Source organism: Siphateles boraxobius, unplaced genomic scaffold (assembly GCF_051911475.1).
Source record: "Siphateles boraxobius isolate OS27281-9 unplaced genomic scaffold, OSU_SipBor_1 6, whole genome shotgun sequence".
In the NCBI taxonomy this organism is placed as follows: Eukaryota; Metazoa; Chordata; class Actinopteri; order Cypriniformes; family Leuciscidae; genus Siphateles; species Siphateles boraxobius.
In genome coordinates, this window is record NW_027509186.1 from 17,198,306 (window position 1) to 17,218,942 (window position 20,637).

Here is a 20,637-nt window from a genome sequence, read left to right on the forward strand (position 1 = left end):
ATGATGGAACCAGAAGTTCAAATACACTAACTCATTTCCGGGTTTTAGGACTAATTCCTACAGCACTCTATAGCAATCTTGAATACTAAGATTTATTACTGCCACATTTAAGGAACCATGCGCTTACAATGCATTAGCAATGTGTTTGTATACTTGCATTTAATATGTTTCTTGATCTGATCTGATTCCAGAATCATTATTAAACATGCACAGAAAGGCATTTCCTCTCCTGTCATTTCAAGACTGTGCTTGGCATCCTAGTGTTTAAGTGCTTATGATGACTAGTTCACATAAAGTCGAGTGTGCTTGAATGCACCGGCATGGCTCACTGATTGCGTGGTAAAGCTATGGGTGAAGCCTGGATGCACAGCATCTGATCGGAGTAAATGACAGCCTGGTCTTTTCTTTCTGAGCCTTTTCAGGACGATATTGCCTCTTGCCTGCCCTTGACTCGTGTCACAATGATATATGAATGTGTAAACTGACAGTATGTCTGCATAGTGCTTCATAAAAGACTGGTTTCTGTATTTGAGATTTATTATCTGACATGCCAGCTAGAGAGGACCGGATTTTCATAATTCGATCCCTGATCATGCGCAAAGCACCCACGCAAATTTCTCTACAATTTTTATTTTGTGCATGACTGACATGTAGCTGTTAAGGTTGAACATTCAAGAAAGGAGTTGAACAGCACCAAATGTTAGGCCATAAAGCAGCTGATATTAGTGTGTTTTTTTCTAAGTTTACAGCGCTAACAATTGAAATACACCAGCTGACCTCGCAAAACAGAAAGTGCCCTCACAGTTTATCTGACCACACTCAATATCTGACAAACCGCCTAATAAAACAGCCCGATCCATATTTTTAATAAACCAGTTATCTCATAATCTAATCTGACTAATCAAACCCATCTATCTCACAATCCAGCTGATCGCCTTCAAATCCAAGCCAGAAGCCATGAGAATAACTGCCTGACAACTCACAGTCCCACATTTAAAGTACAGACACCAAAAATATATTAAATAAACTCTCCATATGAAAAACAGACAATGAACAAAAGCGCCGTCCATGCCGTAAAACCAAATGCATAGGCATCAAAGACTACAATGTTTTTTCAATGGAATTACTGCACATATTTCACCATACAGGTTAGTTCCCCGGACACACAGATAAGTGCCAAATATAGAAATACCCCTCCCAAAAAGGATAGAAAATAAATAGAAATACCATTTAGAGGAGGACAAATATCATCTCGTGTTTTAAAGTGTACTATTTTCACTCTTAGATCTCATTTAGAGAGTTCCTCTTTATAAAACCGCTAATTATATTAATTATATTTAATATTAAGACAGGTATCTTCAATATAAAAATATCAAATATAAACAGCGATAGGAAACCAGGGAGATTTGAGGATCCTTCACTGTATATGTCACATAGTCCTACTTCCTGCTAGCTGTCAATCAATATTTGGACACGCCCCCTCAGTCTGTGCATCTCCATGGCTGTAGTTTGCTAGTCACCCTTTATATAGCAGTGTCCCAGAAGACAGTGGTTTGGGTGGAGTACGGAGGGGGCCCGTATTTTTTGCCCCCGTTGGTCTTCTTCCAGCTGGGCAGGATGGGCATGCTGTCCTGTTTGCACAGGGCTTTGTCTGAAGGTCTCTGTCTGGATTTGATCTCCTTGCACAGGTGACGTTTCTTCTCAATCATCTCCATCATGGTGCTGTCCCCACATGCCCAGGGCATTGGGGGCATCTAATGGGTGGCAAGGGTGAGACAATGTTTGTGCATGCAGAGCTGGCTTTGATTTTGTAGCCCTTCATATATATTTTTTTTTTGTGAGAGTGAACCCGTTAACAGCGTTCTTTAATAATAAATGAAGAGTTTAATAATTCATTTTCATTTAAAGTTAGAACAGTCAGAATGTATTGCCGTTCAGTTTAATTCTCTCGCACACACATACCACAAAATCTTAATTGTGTGCACGAATATTAAAGTGCCCATGACATGCACCAGTACAAACACAGATTAAAACAACAAACACTTATAAAGGCAACACGAAATCTTACGAGCGCAACCATAGCTCCGTTTCAATACCTAGTGAGCTACACAAGCAGCTGCCTTCTAAGATAGCATTCTTAATTAATGGCCCTCCTTATGTGAAGCACTTATACTTTAGTTTAGAATGAAATCAGAATGGACAATTCTTGTTTTTTTTATTTTTTTTATTTAATAGTATTGATTGATGAACCAAAAATGCATGTGCCCTCGTAAACTTTAATCAAAATTATAACTAAAATGCATATGAATTGAGCGGTTTAGTCTACATTTTCTGAAGTGACTTGATCGCTTTATATGATGAACAGATTTCATTTAGGGTTTTATTCACATATAAACATTGAACAGCAAACATAAACAGAAGCTCAGCCGAACCTGCTTGACAATGCAAGAATGAACCTAATTGGTTCTTGCTGAAGCTCAAACGTGATGCGTAACATGAGAATGAGCATCATTGGTTCTTGTTTAAGCTCAAACGTGATGCGTAACATGAGAATGAACCTCATTGGTTTCCGCACGTCAAGCAAACATGCTTGAGCTTCCGTTTACCACAACTGATGTGTGCGTTGATGAATGTTTATATGTGAATAAAAGCCTAAATTCAATCTGTTCATCATATAAAGCGATCGTGTCCCTTCAGAAAATTTTGGACTAAATGAACTGTGAACTTTTTAAAGTGTCAAAGTGGTAGTGACGTATAGCTGTCTATGGAGAGTACAAAGAGCTCTCAGATTTCATTAAAAATATCTTCATTTGTCTTCCGAAGATGAACGAAAGTCTTTCGGGTTTGGAACGGCATGAGGGTGAGTAGTTAATGAAGGAATTTACATTTTTGGGTGAACTATCCCTTTAATAAACATAAATTACTGCTATTTAGAAATATTTTTTAAATAATAAAAATGACAAGCACATAACAAAATTCCTAAACCTTAAACCAAAATAGTGTAAAAATATGAGCTAATTCAAAATATTAATAAATACTCTATTTGTATTTAAATAATACTAAAATACCACAGATTTGAGGTTATTATAATAGGCATACATGCAATGCTGCCTTAAATTTTAGTTAAAACAAGGTTTTAGGAGACACCATAAAGTTGTCATAATAAAATTAGGTATTGCCGACTAGGTTTTGAAACAGAGCATATACTTCAGGCATGCACACACACGTACAGTACACACTTATACACATACAGCAAACACACATACATTTGTGCTTTTGAGGAACGAAGTAGCTGATAGACACAGAAAGTACAGTGGACGCGGAAAAGTAGACAATTTTGACAAGGTTTTATTTTGATTTCTGCTTTGTTGGGGTTAGTTTTATCCCTAGATTTTAATATTTATTTGGGTTAGTTCAATTACAGTCACTAACAATCAAACACACAACTGGGGAGTGAGAGTAGATCAGACATACTAAATGTGTTTTCTCTTATAATATTGAGTGTAATTATATAGCTATACATAGTGTAATTTGTTTGTTATTGTAGTATATTACTTACAGTAATAGTTTTGTATATTAATTGTATATTACCGTATGCCTATAAAATAGTCAGCGTGTTCACAGTAACTTTCATCGTTTGTGATATAAAGAACATGCCTTGGTGAGTCTGTGTAGTGAGTTGTGTAACTGACTCCCCAGTCTCCGTGAAAGTGATGTTGACGTGGAAAACAAAGTTATTATTACAGGATTTTTGTACATAATCCAGTGTAGCTCTAAAAACCTGTTCAAATAACGTCACAGACAAACAGGAGAAAGCATATGACACGTGACACTGATATAAATGCAATGTCTAGATACATATCAAACAGCCTTTAACTGTCAATCAAGCTGTCAATATTTCAATCAATTTACTAAATAAGTCATGATGATGTCTATGCTTTGGATTCGGGATCCTGCTGTGAGTTTTTTTCTCATTTTATGGTATTAACAGCTTCTGTGTTTGATGTCTGTACATCTGAGAACCACAACATCTGAATAATTGTGATAGAGAGGACACAGACTTGAGGAAGCTGCAGGTCGAGAGTAAAGCTGTCCGCCGGCGCTCTGAAGAGCTTCTCATTCAGATTCAGACCTTTTCTCAAGTGCTAAAACTGCCTGATATATAAAACCCGGATTGTGGATCTCTTGGCATAAGCTCACAGAGGACGAATTAAATGTGAGAGCCTCTTCAGAGCGCGACGGGAAGGCAGCCCTGATCTGGACCAAACACAAACAACACACACATACGCATCTACGTAGACAGACAATGAACGCGTGAGCCAAACGAAATGCACGGCAGCAGAAGCAGCAGACAGAAGAGGATAAACACATAGCCGTGGGGTCAAAGGTCAAAGACATGAAGGTATTGCTGGGCAGATCGACAGACACGGAGACAGGAACCGAACTCCACACACATGCGATCTCTCGCTCATTCTGAGGAATAAGGGGGTTGTACCTGGAACGGGGTCCCGCACTGGGGGGCGGAGGCATCGGGGGCGTGTCTTTGGGGCGTTCCCATAGGGGACGGGACTCCTGACGTGGATGCGGAGCGGCCAAGTTTACAGCCGGCTTTTGTTTCTAAAAAGGAAGAGAGTATGTTAAATGAGTATCTAAAATCAGCATCCTTATTTGTTTTTATCTGATTATCTGTCACATGGACAGGACGCACCCCCAAGCATGGTGGTCGGGCTGATGGAAGAGCGGCCAAGGCGACTGGGCGTGGCTGTGGGTGTAGCTGATTGTCCTGTGGGCGTTTCCCAATCCTGTGATTTCGGAGAAGAGCTACGGAGGGCTCTGTCCCTACTGTCACTTCTGCCTTTACTTTCACCTGGAAGAGAGAAAAAGAGGTAGAGATTTCAGAATTCAGTAAAAGTCTATGTGCCTTGACATCTTTTTTTATGAGAATGATTGCGGTTTCAGGAATAAGTGCTTTGTTTTGTACTAGTGCTGTACAAGCATATTACCGCGAGGTGGGCCAAAATAACTTAATGTAGCAAAAAATCATAGTGCTATTACTATTTTTGCTGTATGTAGTATGTATACTGTGAAAAGTGGGCAGAATTTCTGCATGCAGAGCAAACTTGGTATACTATCCCACAATGTAATGCACTTCCATTTCCAATGTGATAAACCAGAAATTATAATCAGTAATTTCTTTAAATGTTCTTTTTTACCTATTATTCAATCACAAAAAGACATTTCACAATTAAAAATGTATATTAAATATATAATATATATAAAATAACTACATGATTTGCTATATCAAACATGAAAAGTAATTGTCATTGTCACAACCTTGGAAACAAGCTTTTTAGAACTTCCGTCCTGAAGTCAATGTTTTTTTTTAATGGGTTTTTGGTTAAATGTTTGAAATAAGATCTGTGGTGAACACAAGCTCAAAATATTTTCATGTTTTGAGACTTTATAAAGCTTTTACTTGTCTTGAAAAAAACTATTGCTAATGGCTAATTGGGGCTACAGAGGTGGTTGGGCATTAAACGTCATCACGGCGAACATGGCGTTAAAGTCATGTGATCATAATGTAGTTGGTTTATAGACTAAAATCCAATAATCCAAAAGCAAATGGAAAAACCAAGGGTATCAGGGTGATACTAACTTCTGGGTTGGCCAACAAAAATATGTCATCACTGCAGCACTCTATAGTTTATTATGAACAATATGCAAGTGTAAGTATTCAGTTCCATTTACAAAGTTGCTTGTGTAATGAACATTTTTAGTAATCAATGAATATTGTAAATGAAGAGAAAATACACATTTTACACATTACCTATGCCTAAACTTGACATCTCTTTATTTTTACACTCCATCTTTTCATCTTTCATATAATCAATTCCTTTTTCTTTGTTTTTTCCATTGCATTTCTTTCTTAATCTCTCTCTCCTCACAGGGGATCCATTAGCAGTCACATTCATCACGTCTTTCACTGGCTCTGAAGACATTAGGGAAATTGCTTTACTAACAGATGACAGCTTTTCAATTCTTTCAGCTGGCAAGAGTATCTGAATGCGTATCTGTATTGTCCATATAGATGTGTGCTTGGCTATATTGTCTGACACTTATGGGCGTATGAATTGAAGGTGACATCAGACTGTGTCATCAGTGTGTGTATGTGTATGTGTGTGTAATGACTTAAGCCTTATGCAAATAAAAGTCATGAGCTACTTCAGTTCATGCATTGGAACTAGGGCTGCAAAATGTTCCATATAATACAGAATCTCTTAATTCAGATTTGTCCCCCCCTCATCAAGTTTATATTTCACGCTTCTGAGTTTATGACTCACAAATCTCGCAATCTGACTTTATTTCTTGCCATTCTGAGATTATCAACTTGATAAAATTCCATCACTGAATTTACAGCATGGAACAGTCCTGTACAACTCCTGAACGAATGATTCTTATGAGCCGATTCTTTTTAGTGAATCAGAAACATACCGTACAATGTAGTGAATAGTTTAAAGAATTGTCCCTTTTTTCATAAAAGAAACTGAGAGTGTCCCTGCTATCGTCTGCTGACTTTGATAATGTTGGCTTATTTTTCATTATGGACTCACATTGCTCCTCAAAAACCTAATTTACCATACTTTATCTCTCGAAACACAGACACACACACGCACGCACGCACGCACACACACACACACACACACACACACACACACACACACACACACACACACACACACACACACACACACACACACACACACACACACACACTCTGTTTTCTGGCCACATCTGTTGAAATCCCATTAGTCTGTGGTGTCCTGCTCCATTAGTCTACATTTAATTAGTGTCCACTGTCATTAGCGTTGGGCGCTAATGCTAAGACTGCGACAAATGTATCATATTGTGTGTGTGTGTGTGTGTGTGTGTGTGTGTGTGTGTGTGCGCGTGCGTGCGTGCGTGCGTGCGTGTCTGTGTGTGAGAGAGTCCATTAGCGGAGGGAATTTTAGGTGTGTGTTGGCAGGACTGTGTTCTTGTCGGTGTTCACAGGGTCAGCTTGTTCTTCAAGGCTCCTCAACTAACAGCAGCCAATATAGAAACATGTTCACCTCATTCAGTTAGAGTGAAATGCCAGGCCAAATACCCTTTGGCACTGAGAGGTAATGGACATAAACAACACCTCTGAAACAAGGCTAAAAGGCACAGCAGGAGAGAGCCAAACAAGAGACAAGTTGTAGTTTATCTCCAAGGTCCTTTTAGGAATCTAAAGATCAGCAGCCGACTGCACCAAACCTCTTAAGATACACTTTATCGATCATTTGTTTAGAATTACAACTAAGGCTCTTTTTTTTAGCTTAAGTCTAGTCACCTTTATTTACATAAAGCTTTTTACAATAGAGATTGTTTCAAAGCGGTTAAGTTTCTTTACAGTGATAGCAGGAAAATAATGCAACAAAGTTTGTTTCGGCTGTACAGCAGATCTAGAAGAAAATAGCGTCATAGTCCAGCTTAAGTAAGTTCAGTAATGGTTCATTTCTGTTGTACAAAAAGTTATTAATTTAGTTCATTTATATAGCCGCTCTGGAGAAAACAGTGATGTCATCGTCCAGCTCAGGTCAGTTCTCGTATAATGGTGTCAATGCAGGCAGATCAATAATATTGTTAAAGATTAAGTGTCCCCAAATAAGCAAGCCAAAAGGCAACAAAGGCAAAAGTGGCAAGAAACCAAAACTCCATCAGGTGACAGAATGGAGAAAAACATCCTTGGGAGAAACCAGGCTCAGTCGGCGGGCCAGTTCTCTTCTGGCCAACGAACAAACAATGTATTATTAAGATTCGTGGCAGCTTTACAGCTCAGAAGTCAGATTGGCTTTGATAAGGCATTTGTTGCAATTAGAACCAGAGGTGGGGAGAAACAGAAGACATAAAGTCACAGTGTGAGATATAAAGTTGCAAAAGTGAGATAAAAAGTCCCATTGCAAGATATAAAGTCACATTATGAGATATAAAGTTGATTTTACGAAAAGTCCCTTGTTTTTCCTTAGCAGTTAAACTGCCTAATGTTCTTCAGAAAAAATCCTCCAGGTCCTGCAAAATCTTCGGTTCCCTTTTGAGGGAACTCGCGCTGCATCGAGAATCGACACATTGCGGAACGCCTCCAGCGTGACGCGTCTGAAGCCTTTATGGAACTAGTCCAATCTTGATTGGTGTTGTGTCATGACGTCACTCGTGACGTCGCATGTGACGGTGAGCGGAAGCTATAAAAGGGACCGGATCATAACAATGGCAGCTTTCTGTTCTTCAGCAAGCGTTCTATGTGACTGTGTGTCTTATTTGGTGTTGTATGTTCGGTAAAGGTATTTAAAAGAGTGTGATGGAATATAAAGAGAAACAATTCAGGCAGTTAGCGTCCCCTTGCCCATGCTATTTAAGCGAGGGTGACACACATGTGCTTTGTGTTGTTTGTCTGGGAGCGGAGCATGCACGGGCAGCGCTCGAGGGCGCTGTCTGTGTAAACTGTGAAACCATGCCCCTGAGAACGCTCCGCTCCAGCCTGAGCCTGTTCGATGAATCAGGCCAGGCTCGCGCTCCCCAGGGATCAGGTCCCGCGTTTGTCGAGGCAGCGCGGCGCCTGCATTCATGGGGATCGCAGAGGGATCTGGTTGATACTGTTGAGACGGCTTCGGCCCTTTCTCAACAGTCTTCAACCAGTTCCAGTGGTCCCGCTCACGGTTTGGAAGCCCGCTCTGCGGCTTCTTCCGACCGAAGAGAGGACCCGGTGTTTGAATTATCTGGCTCCGAGGAGTTAGATAATTTGAACATCGAGGCAGGAGAATGTATAGATCCATCACCACATTCACCTGCCTTTGAGGAGCTGCTGGAGGTTGTGGCCAGGGCTGTGGGCAAATTAAAAATCGATTGGCCCCTAGAAACGCAGGAAGCGACGAAAAAAAGCAAACTCGATGAGCGCTTCCTGCAAGCCCGGTCACAGCCTTCGCACCGGAGCCTTCCATTTTTTTCCGATCTCCACACCGAGGTGTCGAGAGCGTGGAATAAGCCCTTCTCCTCTCGTTTGTCAAGCCCCAATGTACATATTTATTCATCCATTATGGGGTCGAGAGAGAAGGGTTATGGGACGATGCCGCGGGTCGAAGAGACATTTGCATCTCATCTCTCGCCCGACGCAGCATCATCCCTGAGAGCTCCGGCGTTTCCCTCCAAACCCTGCCGTACCACCTCGGCTTTGGTTGGGAAAGCATATATGGCGGCAGGTCGGGCTGGTGCATACCTGCATACAATGGGGCTATTGCAGGCATACCAGGCCGACCTCCTCAAAGAGGTAGACGACAGCGGGGAGGTCACCCTCGACAATATTCAAGAGCTGCGTCGGGCGGTTGACTTGTCTCTCCGTGCTACCAAAGAGACGGCCCGCGCTATTGGCCGCTCTATGGCAGCACTGGTAGCCACAGAGAGACATTTATGGATGAATCTGTCGGGCATTGGGGACAAGGACAGGGCCTTCCTCCTCGATGCCCCGATTTCATCTTCTGTCCTCTTTGGCGACGTAGTCGACACTGTCGTCGAGAGGTTTCAGGAGACGAAACGACAGTCAGCCGCACTAAAACATCTAACCCCCCGCCTTCGTTCTAAGTCTCATCGGTCTGCTGCCAGGGGGCAGTCCCATGAGGCCGCCGCCACCTCCTCACACCTGCAGCAGCAGAAAGAGAGTGTTGCTTCCCGCGCTCCCCCAAAAAAGGTCTGGGGCCAGAGGCAACACTCTCAGCTGATGCCCTCCAAACAGAAAGCAGATCTGAGGACTGTCAGTCAGGCCAGGAAGGCTTAAGCGAAGAGGCCCTGACACGTTGCGCAGGCCTCTGAGGGCGGTCCCCCCCCCCGTGATCGAGCACCAACAGCTCGCTCCTTCATGGAGCCCTCAGGAAATCATAATTTACTGTGCCCGGTCCGAGCCCTGGAGTTCTATGTACAAAGAACCTCGGGCTGGAGAAAGTCGGACCAACTACTTGTGTGGTTCGGGGCACCTAAGAGGGGCTCTCCTGCTTCAAAACAAACCATAAGTAGATGGATAGTAGAGGCAATTTCTACAGCTTACGAGGTGTGTAACTTGCCTTCACCTCTTCTGCTAAAGGCCCACTCCACTAGAGGTGTGGCTCCCTCTAAAGCTCTCTTAGCAGGAGTTTCCCTTCAAGAGGTCTGTGATGCCGCAGGCTGGGCCTCCCCCCTCACCTTCATAAAACACTACAGTCTGGATCTGCCCTCTACACCGGGTTCACAGGTTCTTGAGTGTGCCAGATTGCTTCACACCAGGGCGTACTCTCTCAGTGTGGGGCGCAGTGGGCATTTCGTTCCCCAATGTGTCGATTCTTGACGCAGCGCGAGTTCCCTCGAAAGGGAACGTCTCGGGTTACGACTGTAACCCTCGTTCCCTTAGAAGCCACACTTCTAGCGCTCCTGAGAACAACTTGCTTCGAACAATCAAAAGCTGCCATTGTTATGATCCGGTTCCCTTTTATAGCTTCCGCTCACCGTCACATGCGACATCACGAGTGACGTCATGACGCAACACCAATCAAGATTGGACTAGTTCCATACAGGCTTTAGAAGCGTCACGCTGGAGGCGTTCCACAATGTGTCGATTCTCGAAGCAGCGTCTCGTTCCCTTCTCAGGGAACAAGGGTTACAGTCGTAACCCGAGACGTTTTCCATCATCTTTTGCATATTTGAATATATTTTTAATAGTTGTTTTTGTGTCCCTCAATTGTCCTCATTGTGAAAAGATGGATCTCAAAATCATAGTCATTGCTGAAAAGGTTCAAATATACAAAAGATGGTGGAAAACAATAATTTTAGGGACGTGCAAGATTTTTCTGAAGAACATTGGGCAGTTTAACTGCTCAGGACAAACAAAGGACTCAAGAACAACCATCACAAAACAAAAAAAACAGTCGTGGATCATCCAGGTAACGACACACACTAAAGAGAATCCAGGGTAGCTACATATACTTTTGAACAGGGTCATTTTTTATAAATTCTGCTATTTTTTGTCTTGTGGACTATATGTAAACATCTTTTATGTAAAATGTCTTATTCAGGACAGTATAATGATGTCATATAGAATATATGGAAGTGACAGAATCCATGATGCCATAGAGGCAGAATAGAACAAAGTGATGTCATAAAAAAGCTCTGAAACTGCCAGAATTAAATTTTCATAATGGAAACTATAATAATATGTATGTCAGTATTCTGTTGCACTGGAGCCAGTTTGTCGCTGTTTAATGGCACATTCTTGGAAGATCCTGATCAGAATTTCTTCTCAATCATATTGACTGTTTTCAGGCTGACTGCAAACCTGATCTGCCATTATGGGCACAATGTAAGCACTTCTGTGCCTCTAAATTATGATAATGTATGCCAACCTCAGAGCTATAATGATGAGAAAATATATTAAATGCGTGGAATCATTATTAGTATATGCTAATGTGACCTTAGAGTATGTGAAGTTACTCAGACACTTACATTTTAGAAACTATTAAGCTATTCAGTGCTGCAGGGAAAGCACAATTGAATTTAAATACAGCTGCATACATTAAGACATAACAGTAGACTGCTGTCTGTTAAGGCATATTTAGAGACTATTTATGGGCACTGAAGGGCATAATAAAAACAAACTCATATTACATTTAAATTAGACTGAATCCTTAAGACAGATTAATGCACAAACTCTATCGCGTGCCAATCGACACTGGCACAGGTTCAGACTCCGTATGCTTTTCTGGCACCGAATGGTGTCATGCTGAGTTGTAGTAGAATTCCCTAACAGGATTTGGACCAGGATAACTGACCTGAACAGGAAGAGCTTTGTCTATGATTGTTTTATCTCTAAATGGGTATTTCTGAGAAGAAGAAAAAATCACAGCCCAAGCGTGAAGTTTAAGACTGACTTGGCAGCTTTTGATATGAGATCTGTAGATTTGAAGAAAGAAGGATTATTCAATCAATGGATCATATTTTTCTTTACAAACCTGGGTTTTCAGGTTTTTTAAATTAAGATAAATAGCTAGCTCCTGAAAATATCTATAAATCAGATTGAAAACAGATAATAAATATTTCTTTAAAAAAAATTTCATTCAGCAAGAACACTTAAGATTGTTTTAAAGTGACAGAAAAAAACATTTATAATGTTATTTCTAGTTAAATGCTGTTCTTTTGAACTTTTTATCATCCAAGAATGCTTAAAAATGTATCATGGTTTCTAACAAAATACGAAGCAGCAAATCTGTTTTAACATTGTTTATAATAAGAAATGTTTTTTGAGCACCAATCACATGATTTCTGAAGGATCATGTGACACTGTAGACTGGAGTAATGATGTTGAAAATTCAGCTTTACCAACACAGGAATAAATTATATTTTAAAATATATTAAAATAGAAAACTGTTCTTTTAAAATGTAATATTTCACAATATTAATGTATAGAATAAATGCAGCCTTGGTGAGCAAGAGACTAAAATAGTAAAAGACTAAAAGAGAGTAAAATAATAAAATATATATTAAAAGCGTCAAGCTAGGACATCTGAAAGGATTTTGACTGAATGTGTCAGAAATGGATGAGAGAACTCTGATCATGATCACATCCGTGTATCTTAGCAGAGTGATGTTGAGCTGTAAATAGATACTGGTGTGTTTTGGATCACAGTGACAGATTATTCACTATCTCTCTGTCTTTTCTCTCTCTGTGTCAGGCAAACACACATCCACATACTAATGCCGGCAGCCTGTTAATCTCACACACCTCCACACTCTGTCAGGCACGAAGCCACAGTCACAGATCCGTGGAAGACATACTGACAGGAGGTGCATATGTGTGTTTGTGTCTCTCTGCTGGACTGGGTAGTGGAAAATTGACTGTGATGGACAGACTGACCAGCTTCAGTATGTGTATGTGTGTGTTTTTTGTGTACCTGTGCAGTGTATACTTACATTGAAGTGAGGTTTGACTTTTTATGACAGTATGTAAATGTGTGAGTGTATTTGTGTGCATGTGTTGAGGGTTCAACATGATAGCTTTGACTCGTTAATCTGTTAAGTGTTTTTTTTTTTCAGAATGAATTTAATCATGATCTGAAAGGCTCGTGAGAAAGCCATTCAACAACCCTTGCAACGCAACAATCCGACGACCTTCGCAATCAACAGCGAGCTTGATTTGAAGAGGCTCAGTTTGGTATGGAAGAATCTGGGTCATTTTCTCGCTCTCTCTGTCCTGTGCACTATAAGCATGTTCAATAATCTGTGCGTAGGTTGATCGCTCAATTTTTAATCTCCGAAAGAGCTCAAACACACAGGCACACCTGGGGTGATGGAAGTGGACTGTGGAAATAGGACATGAAAGCCATCTCTCCTCCACACACGGGAATAAATGACAGTCTGGAAAAAAAGTCCTTAGCTGCAGCTCTCAAGACGATTACACACACTCTTTAAACCCAATGAGGCTTTGCTCTATGAGACAACATCCCTCACTTTGAAGTTGTTACTGATATGGCCAATCGCCTCCAGATATCTCACAGTTAACCCTAGCAATTTCAGTATTCCCTGGGTTTAAAAAGTGCGGATCTAATTAATTAAAGACTTTTGTACTTTTCTTGGTTGCTTATTTTCTACTGGGGATACACTTATATAAAAATTCTGGCCTACGTTAATAAGCTGACAATTATTGAATTATTAATATTCTGGATTCAATACAAATTAAGCTCAATCGACAGCTCATTTACCTTCATTGTAGGTGTCTCACTGTAACCCAGATTCATAGTTTTTTTTTTTAAGAAAAGGAGGGAGAAGTTGAAATTAATTGTTGTGGTTATCATCTTTACAAAGAAGTTGGGGGAAATGCACAATTAAATCTATCATTTTATACTGTTTCTAATATCAACCAATTCAAAAATCTTAGTAACCCCTGTGCTACTAATATATTGTGTATATATTAATTTATTATCTAATTAATATTACCCAGCTGGTAAACTGCTGCTGCTAACATGCTTCAATATTTTAATTTCAATTGAAAGACATATAAAAGTTGCATAGTTTTTTGTTTTGTTTTTGGTAAGCAATGCATTAAATTGATCAAAAGTGACATTAAACACATTAAAGACAACTATAATGTTACAAAAGTTTTCTATTTAATACAAATTTCTGTTTAATAAATTGTATATTTAAAAAAAAGAAATGTATCATGTTTTCCCACAAAAATATGAAGCATTACAACTGTTTTAATCATTGATAATAATAATAAGAAATGATTCTTGAGCATCAAATCATCATATTAGAATGATTTCTGAAGGATCACGTGACACTGAAGACCATCACAGGAATAATTACTTTTTTAAAATACATTAAAATTGAAAACTGTTATTTTAAATATCAAGAATTATTCAGAATATTATTGTTTTTACTGTATTTATTTTGATCAAATAAATTTGATCAAAATTGATGAGCTTTTTTTTTTTTTTGGTAGCACATTTAGAGCATTTATAAAATTTTCACTCACCATCTGCTGAGTCTTTGTTCCTACGGCTTCCAGAACCTTTCTTCAGCATGTTGCGTCCGGAAGAGAACAAGTTGCTGAGCTCATCCAGAGGACTGGTTGGTGTACGACAGCCTCGACCTCCCGACCCCGAGCTTGAACCCGAAGCAGTGGAGACATTTTGCATGGAGCCCCCGTGCACACTAGAGGAATTCGAGAGCCGCCCACTTTCACGTGATCCGTGTGCAACTCCGGATGCGCTGCGAGGAATCGTCCCGGTCATGAGGGCATCGTACGGCGGGGGGCGCTTCAGGGTGAGTGGCGTTAACGCACGACCCATACTGACGGGGGACGGGCAGGCGGAGTGGCTCCGGGGGTACCCGTGTGCCGTGGACGACCCACCGCTTTTGTACAGCGTAGATGTCAGGGGTGGAGCGGAGGACCGTCCTGATGCTGTGATTGTTTGTTGCTCCTTAGTCTCTGCTGACTTCTTCTTATGATGATGATGGTGGTGGTGGTGTTTACCAGACACCTGCTGAGCCTCCAGCTGTGGTCCAGGGTCAGGGCTAGTTGGGGATGCACCAGGTTTGACATATCCGACGTTGTCCAACATGGGCAGTTTGGTGACATCCAGAGGAGTAAGAGGAGATTCGTCAGAGTTGGGGGAACACTGGGCTGGTGCAGGTGGGAACACTAGTAGAGGAGGGCGGTGGGAAAGCAGATTCGGGAACGGGGCGGGAATGTCACAGAGTGAACCACGTGGAGTAGTGGGTCGTGTAAGTTCTACCTCCGGCACCAAAGGAGTGGGACACTGCTCCCATCGTGACTGGCCGTGGTCTAAGGATGAAGGCAAATCGTCATAAGCAGGATATTTCATCTCCTCATACACACTTTCACCTTGGTCATCCTCTTCATCGCCATTAGCTCCGGCAATTCGATTGAAGTCCCGTAAGATATTCCCCACCATCTCTATATAAACAGGCTCTGCCTCATCGTCAGTGGCAGGGGCGGGGCTTTGATTCTGAGACGCCGACTTCTTTTTGTGTTGTCGCGGCAGAGAGGCAGACTTAACCTTGCTGCAGTGGTTTTGAATGTAAGACTCGTCAAAAGATGTGCTGAGCTGTGTGTTGGGGTTGCGTTTGGGTTTTGGCGGAGGCATGCGACGGTACTCCTCACTGCAGGGGCGGGATTTAGATGCTGTGGGCAAGAGAACGGAAATGTTTAGAAATATGGATTTAGCATTTCACAGAAAAATAGTTTACATTCTAGAAGAAAAGTCTCTGTTTGGATTTAAATATATCCTATATGTCCCATAATGCCCCTTTCTACAAGATGTATGTCCCCAGTGTGTATGGGAAGTTTTAGCTCAAAATACCCCACAGATAATTTTTTCTAGCATGTTAAAACTGTCACTTTTTAAGGGTGAGCAAGACACAGCGTTTTGGTGTGTGTCCTTTTAAATGCAAATGAGCTGCTGCTCCCGGGCCCCTTTCAAGAAGAGGGCGGAGAAGCAAGGGCTTGTGCTATCAGCTCCGATTACCTCACGAATGTTTCTGAATGGTTAGTTGATGAATTTATGTAGCTATCAATGACTTGAACTATCTTCAAAAGTCATTGATTAGCATATTCTGTCATGATAATCTATAAATCGCTCGTGTGGGAACTGTTGTAAAATGCCTACAAAGCCAGAGAATATGCGGCATGAAGATAGAACAGGTATGGTTTAGTTTAATTACGGTAATAACTCGTCTTGCTTTTATAACTTGCCATTGCATTTTTGTTACGTAATGTACTGCAATAAATGTGAAAAGAGGAATGTGAGATCTTGAGCAGACTTCCAGATAACAACTCTTCCTCTTCACAACATGGCCTCACCCCCTTTGTTGCTTGCGTGTTCCCAGGAGCAGGTTTTATGTAAACTTTAGGGTTGGGGATGTCACTAACCCGTGAAGAAGCTTGTTGTAGTCCCTACCAGCCGTTTGCTGTAGTCCTTAAAAAGCGATTTCTATAAAGGAAAATCTCTAGCTTTGCTTTGAACTTTCAGCGTTGTAACTTTGCAGATGTTGTTTAAGCTCAAACAGCAACATTACACACTAACTATAAAGTTAAAAAAGTGAAATCGTAATCGACCACCCCTTTAAGAATCTATGATTGGATCATTATTGCAGTGATTATTATGTTTCTAGCATGTTACACACATTAATTGGCACCTCTGAGTCCAGACCTCAAATTCATTGAAAGTATTTGGGATGTGCTGGAGTAGACTTTACAGAGTGCTGGACTCTTACATTGATCTTGACCAAAAATGTATGTACCTCTTGTTGTAATTAGCATCACATTTATTTCCATCAGAGGTGCATCATTTTTTTTTTTTTGTACAACTAATATAACGTAGCAGAAGCATAAAAGTAAAGTACTGCAGCATAGTAATAAGGTGTTAACAGAGTGTCATTGTGGCCATGGCTTAGCAAAAGGGTAGCAAAGTCAGCGTGTATTAGTTTTAATGCCAGTGCTATCCCCCAAAGCCATATGGGGCTGCACAGCGCCATTACTATATTGTGCATGTGATGGTTTTTGATGCTTCTGCTCGCACCACGTCCCACCACTGCCCTCTCAGTACAGTCACTAATCCTGAATGTGTGTGGTTATGAACTGAGTTAATAGGCTTCTCCAAGGACTTTTTACTGAGAATAGAGTTTAACACTCTGCTTGAGACAGGATTAATTATACACAGTTGAGCTACCAGTGCTGAGAAACGAAAGAAGCAGGCCGTGCTCGGTGTGTGTGCAGCTGTGTTTTGATTCACAGGCTCCCTAAACACTATTCACTGCTTCCTGCACACTGAGTAGGAGATATCTGCAGAAAGTTCAATTTTTATGCTCTAATGACAAAATATACTTGTGTAAATAAATATAGATAGGATATATTTATAATCTATATTTATAGATAAACAGACAAATGGCCATTTATTTATGATATGCACAGTATGTGTAGTTTTGTCTATGATAAATTGTCTCTCCACTTCATGTGAACGGATATAGCATACATTTATTCCCTATGCTGAATAGCCAGTGCAGTACACTTTGCAGGGCACTCTCGTGTGCTACTGCCAGTAACTGGTGATGTTAGCTTGCGGGGATGCTAGGCTTTGCTTTCTGAATGTGGTGGGAGGAGTTCATGGAATAATCAAACAAGCAGTTTCCGACACTGAAGCGCCGGTGAGGAAGAACTAGAGTAGAGAAAAATAGGTCATTTTAACTTCATGAATGAATTTCTTCCTGACTAATCATCTCAGTGGAAAGCAACCGTTTCAAATTCTCTTTCGCCCTCCCCCTCTTGTTTACTCGCTCCATCTTTCTGTCATTTCTCCCCACATCACCACAGCTGGGCTCAGTGAAGGGCAACTTGACTGACCCGTTCCTTCCAGCAATGGCAGGGCGGTGTGTGTGTGTGTGTGTGTGTGTGTGTGTGTGTGTGTGTGTGTGTGTGTGTGTGTGTGTGTGTGTGTGTGTGTGTGTGTGTGTGTGTGTGTGTGTGTGTGTGTGTGTGTGTGTGTTTGTATTTGAGTCTATTAGTGTGTCTCTTGCCAACAGCAAGCGCAAGTAATGGTTAACGGGTCAGCATGAGAAGTATGCTAATTTTTAATCTTCCATTAAGCTGACTGAAGCTATAATTACGTCATTCTCTAGAGACTCTGGATCCCTGTGTGTGTGTGTGTGTGTGTGTGTGTGTGTGTGTGTGTGTGTGTGTGTGTGTGTGTGTGTGTGTGTGTGTGTGTGTGTGTGTGTGTGTGTGTGTGTGTGTGTGTGTGTGTGTGTGTGTGTGTGTGTGTGTGTGTGTGTGGATGACTTTTTGTTATGTAAAGGACATGACAGGGGTTTATAGCAGCTTTATGGATGAACTCTGTGATACACAGATGAAAAGTCAGCAAGAATCACAAAATGATATAACTTATCATTCAGAGAAAGATCACAGTACCTCACCCAAGTGACAGAAAGGGGACACAGGGGGACTCGCATTCTCTCAACAATTTTACACACAAACTTGTACACCTTGCAAAAACCTCCCATATACTTCTTCTAGTGTAAATTTAGTTGATTATAATTTCTGCACCCTAACCCTAAATGGGCGTTCACACTGATAACCATTTACAAACACAAAGCGCAAATTCCAGAACTCAATCATTTTCAATAAAAGTTAGAACTTTAAAGCAACACGAGCAATAGTGATCATTGCACTGCAAAGAGTTTAAAGGTGCCATGTGTAAGAATTGGGTTAAAAATATCCAAAAAATGAGCCACACGCATCAAAAGAATGAGAAGAAATGAGGGCAATGATGTCATTAAAAAAATGACAAGTTATAGTGCTGCAGAGATATCAACCTGAATTAGCATGCTAAATTACTAGCCACGGCCCGACTGGTGTCATAATACCAGTTTCGGCCATGGGAGGCGGTATACAGGCAACAGATCCGGTCCGGTTTTCAACTGTTATCTACCAGAGCCCGTCTCTACCAAGCTGATGATAAAATGTAATATTAGCTAATTATATTAAGTTTATTTAATTGCTTTTCTGAGTTAAATCTGACATATTTGTTCTCCAGCTATGTTAGTGACCTCTGCACGCTGATTAAAAAAAATGACTGTTGTGTTCTCTCAAGTGGGGTTTATAATTGCATTGAGTTCAGTGTTCAGTGATGCATGGAGTTTGACTGTGCTGAATCATTCGGTTATGTCTGACGAATCGATGTGTTCACTTACTTGGGTCTGAACAGGCAGTGAGATGGAAGTAAAAGTGTTTATAAGTTGATGCTACTCCCTGTGTCAGTGTGATCATTATAAAACGCAACATTTGGCGACGAGGATGGCTGATATCGCACTACCACCGCCTGCTCCTTTCCTTGTGCTACCTGGTGAGCCTCCGATTCCCTGGACTCCCTGGTTGCAGTCCTTCGAGACTTTCATCTTGGCAGTGGGGCTGACTGATGTGAGCACAGCCCGCAAAAAGGCGCTGTTACTACATTGCTTGGGAGCCGAGGGTCATCGTGTGCTGGGAACGCTTGAGTCAGGTGCCACAAGCGATTATGACACAGCCGTGGAACTGCTGACCGCACACTTTGCGCCCGTACAGAGCGCGCTCTTGCGCCGTTTTCTGTTCAGTTATGCTACTGAGACGCCCGCAGCGGTCTCGGCCACGCCCACAAACCACAGCGTCGCGGCCCTGTGATAACTGTGGTTCTTCATCTCATTCGTCTAGAGCGCAGAACTGCCCAGCCCGTGGCCAAACGTGTCGCAACTGTGGCAAACACAACCATTTTGCTTCAGTTGGCCGGTCTGCTCCAGCTGAGTCACCCACTATCATTCACAATGTCTACTCTGGGCCAGTCTCATTTAAAGCATGCTCAGTGCGCCTAAATTATGTGTGTATCCCACTGCTTTTGGACACTGGTGCCAGTGTGTCTCTCTTGAACATGCACACATACAGTTGTTTTTTCGGAGCGCTGCCACTGTCGCCACCCTCTGCTTCACTCTGTGGCTATGGCGACTCAAAAATTGACCTAGTGGGTTCCTTGCAAGCGACCAAATTGGTACCCGGCTTTACCTTCCGTGTTGGATTTGTTCTCGGCTCTGGGATTCTCCCTGGTGGACACAAAGGGAGCTGCGATCCTGACAGTCTCCACGCCTTGGCAGCAAAAATGGTCGTCCCTGTTTGAAGGCTTGGGGTGCCTCACTGCTTTTGCCCACCAACCTCTCCTGAACCCTGCTGTTACACCAGTCATCCAACCACTTCGCCGCACTCCTCTAGCTTTCCGTGATGGCGTCTCAGTTGAAATTAAGCTGCTGCTGGACGCTGGCATTATCGAACCAGTGGATGCATCGCCCTGGGTCTCAAACCTGGTGGTGGCTCAGAAGAAATCAGGGGCCCTACGGGTGTGTGTCAACCTGCGAGCTGTGAATAAGGCAGTGATCCCGGACAGGTTTCCACTGCCTACCTTTCGAAGAGCTCACTGCTCAGTTCCATGGCTCAACCGTGTTCTCTAAACTGGATCTCAGACAGGGCTACCTACAAGTGCCTCTCCACCCCAGCAGCAGGAACCT

At 41.8% G+C, this 20,637-nt stretch overlaps 1 protein-coding gene across 3 annotated transcripts in view; it reads right to left on the reverse strand.

The window, feature by feature from the left end:
* Positions 1-614: 614 nt before the first annotated feature.
* The window catches only part of nyap2a (neuronal tyrosine-phosphorylated phosphoinositide-3-kinase adaptor 2a), a 93,343-nt gene continuing 73,320 nt past the window's right edge, over positions 615-20,637 (reverse strand). For 2 of the 3 annotated variants that reach the window (XM_077207962.1, XM_077207961.1), the window contains 4 exons: positions 14,564-15,736; positions 4,709-4,867; positions 4,496-4,617; positions 615-1,754 (listed from right to left, as the gene is read on the reverse strand). In XM_077207962.1, the coding sequence (XP_077064077.1) occupies positions 1,524-1,754; positions 4,496-4,617; positions 4,709-4,867; positions 14,564-15,736 (1,685 nt within the window). In that variant the 3' untranslated portion in view covers positions 615-1,523. Of the gene's footprint in view, positions 1,755-4,373; positions 4,618-4,708; positions 4,868-14,563; positions 15,737-20,637 lie in introns of those variants that run through there. The other variant, XM_077207963.1, reaches the window with a different exon arrangement.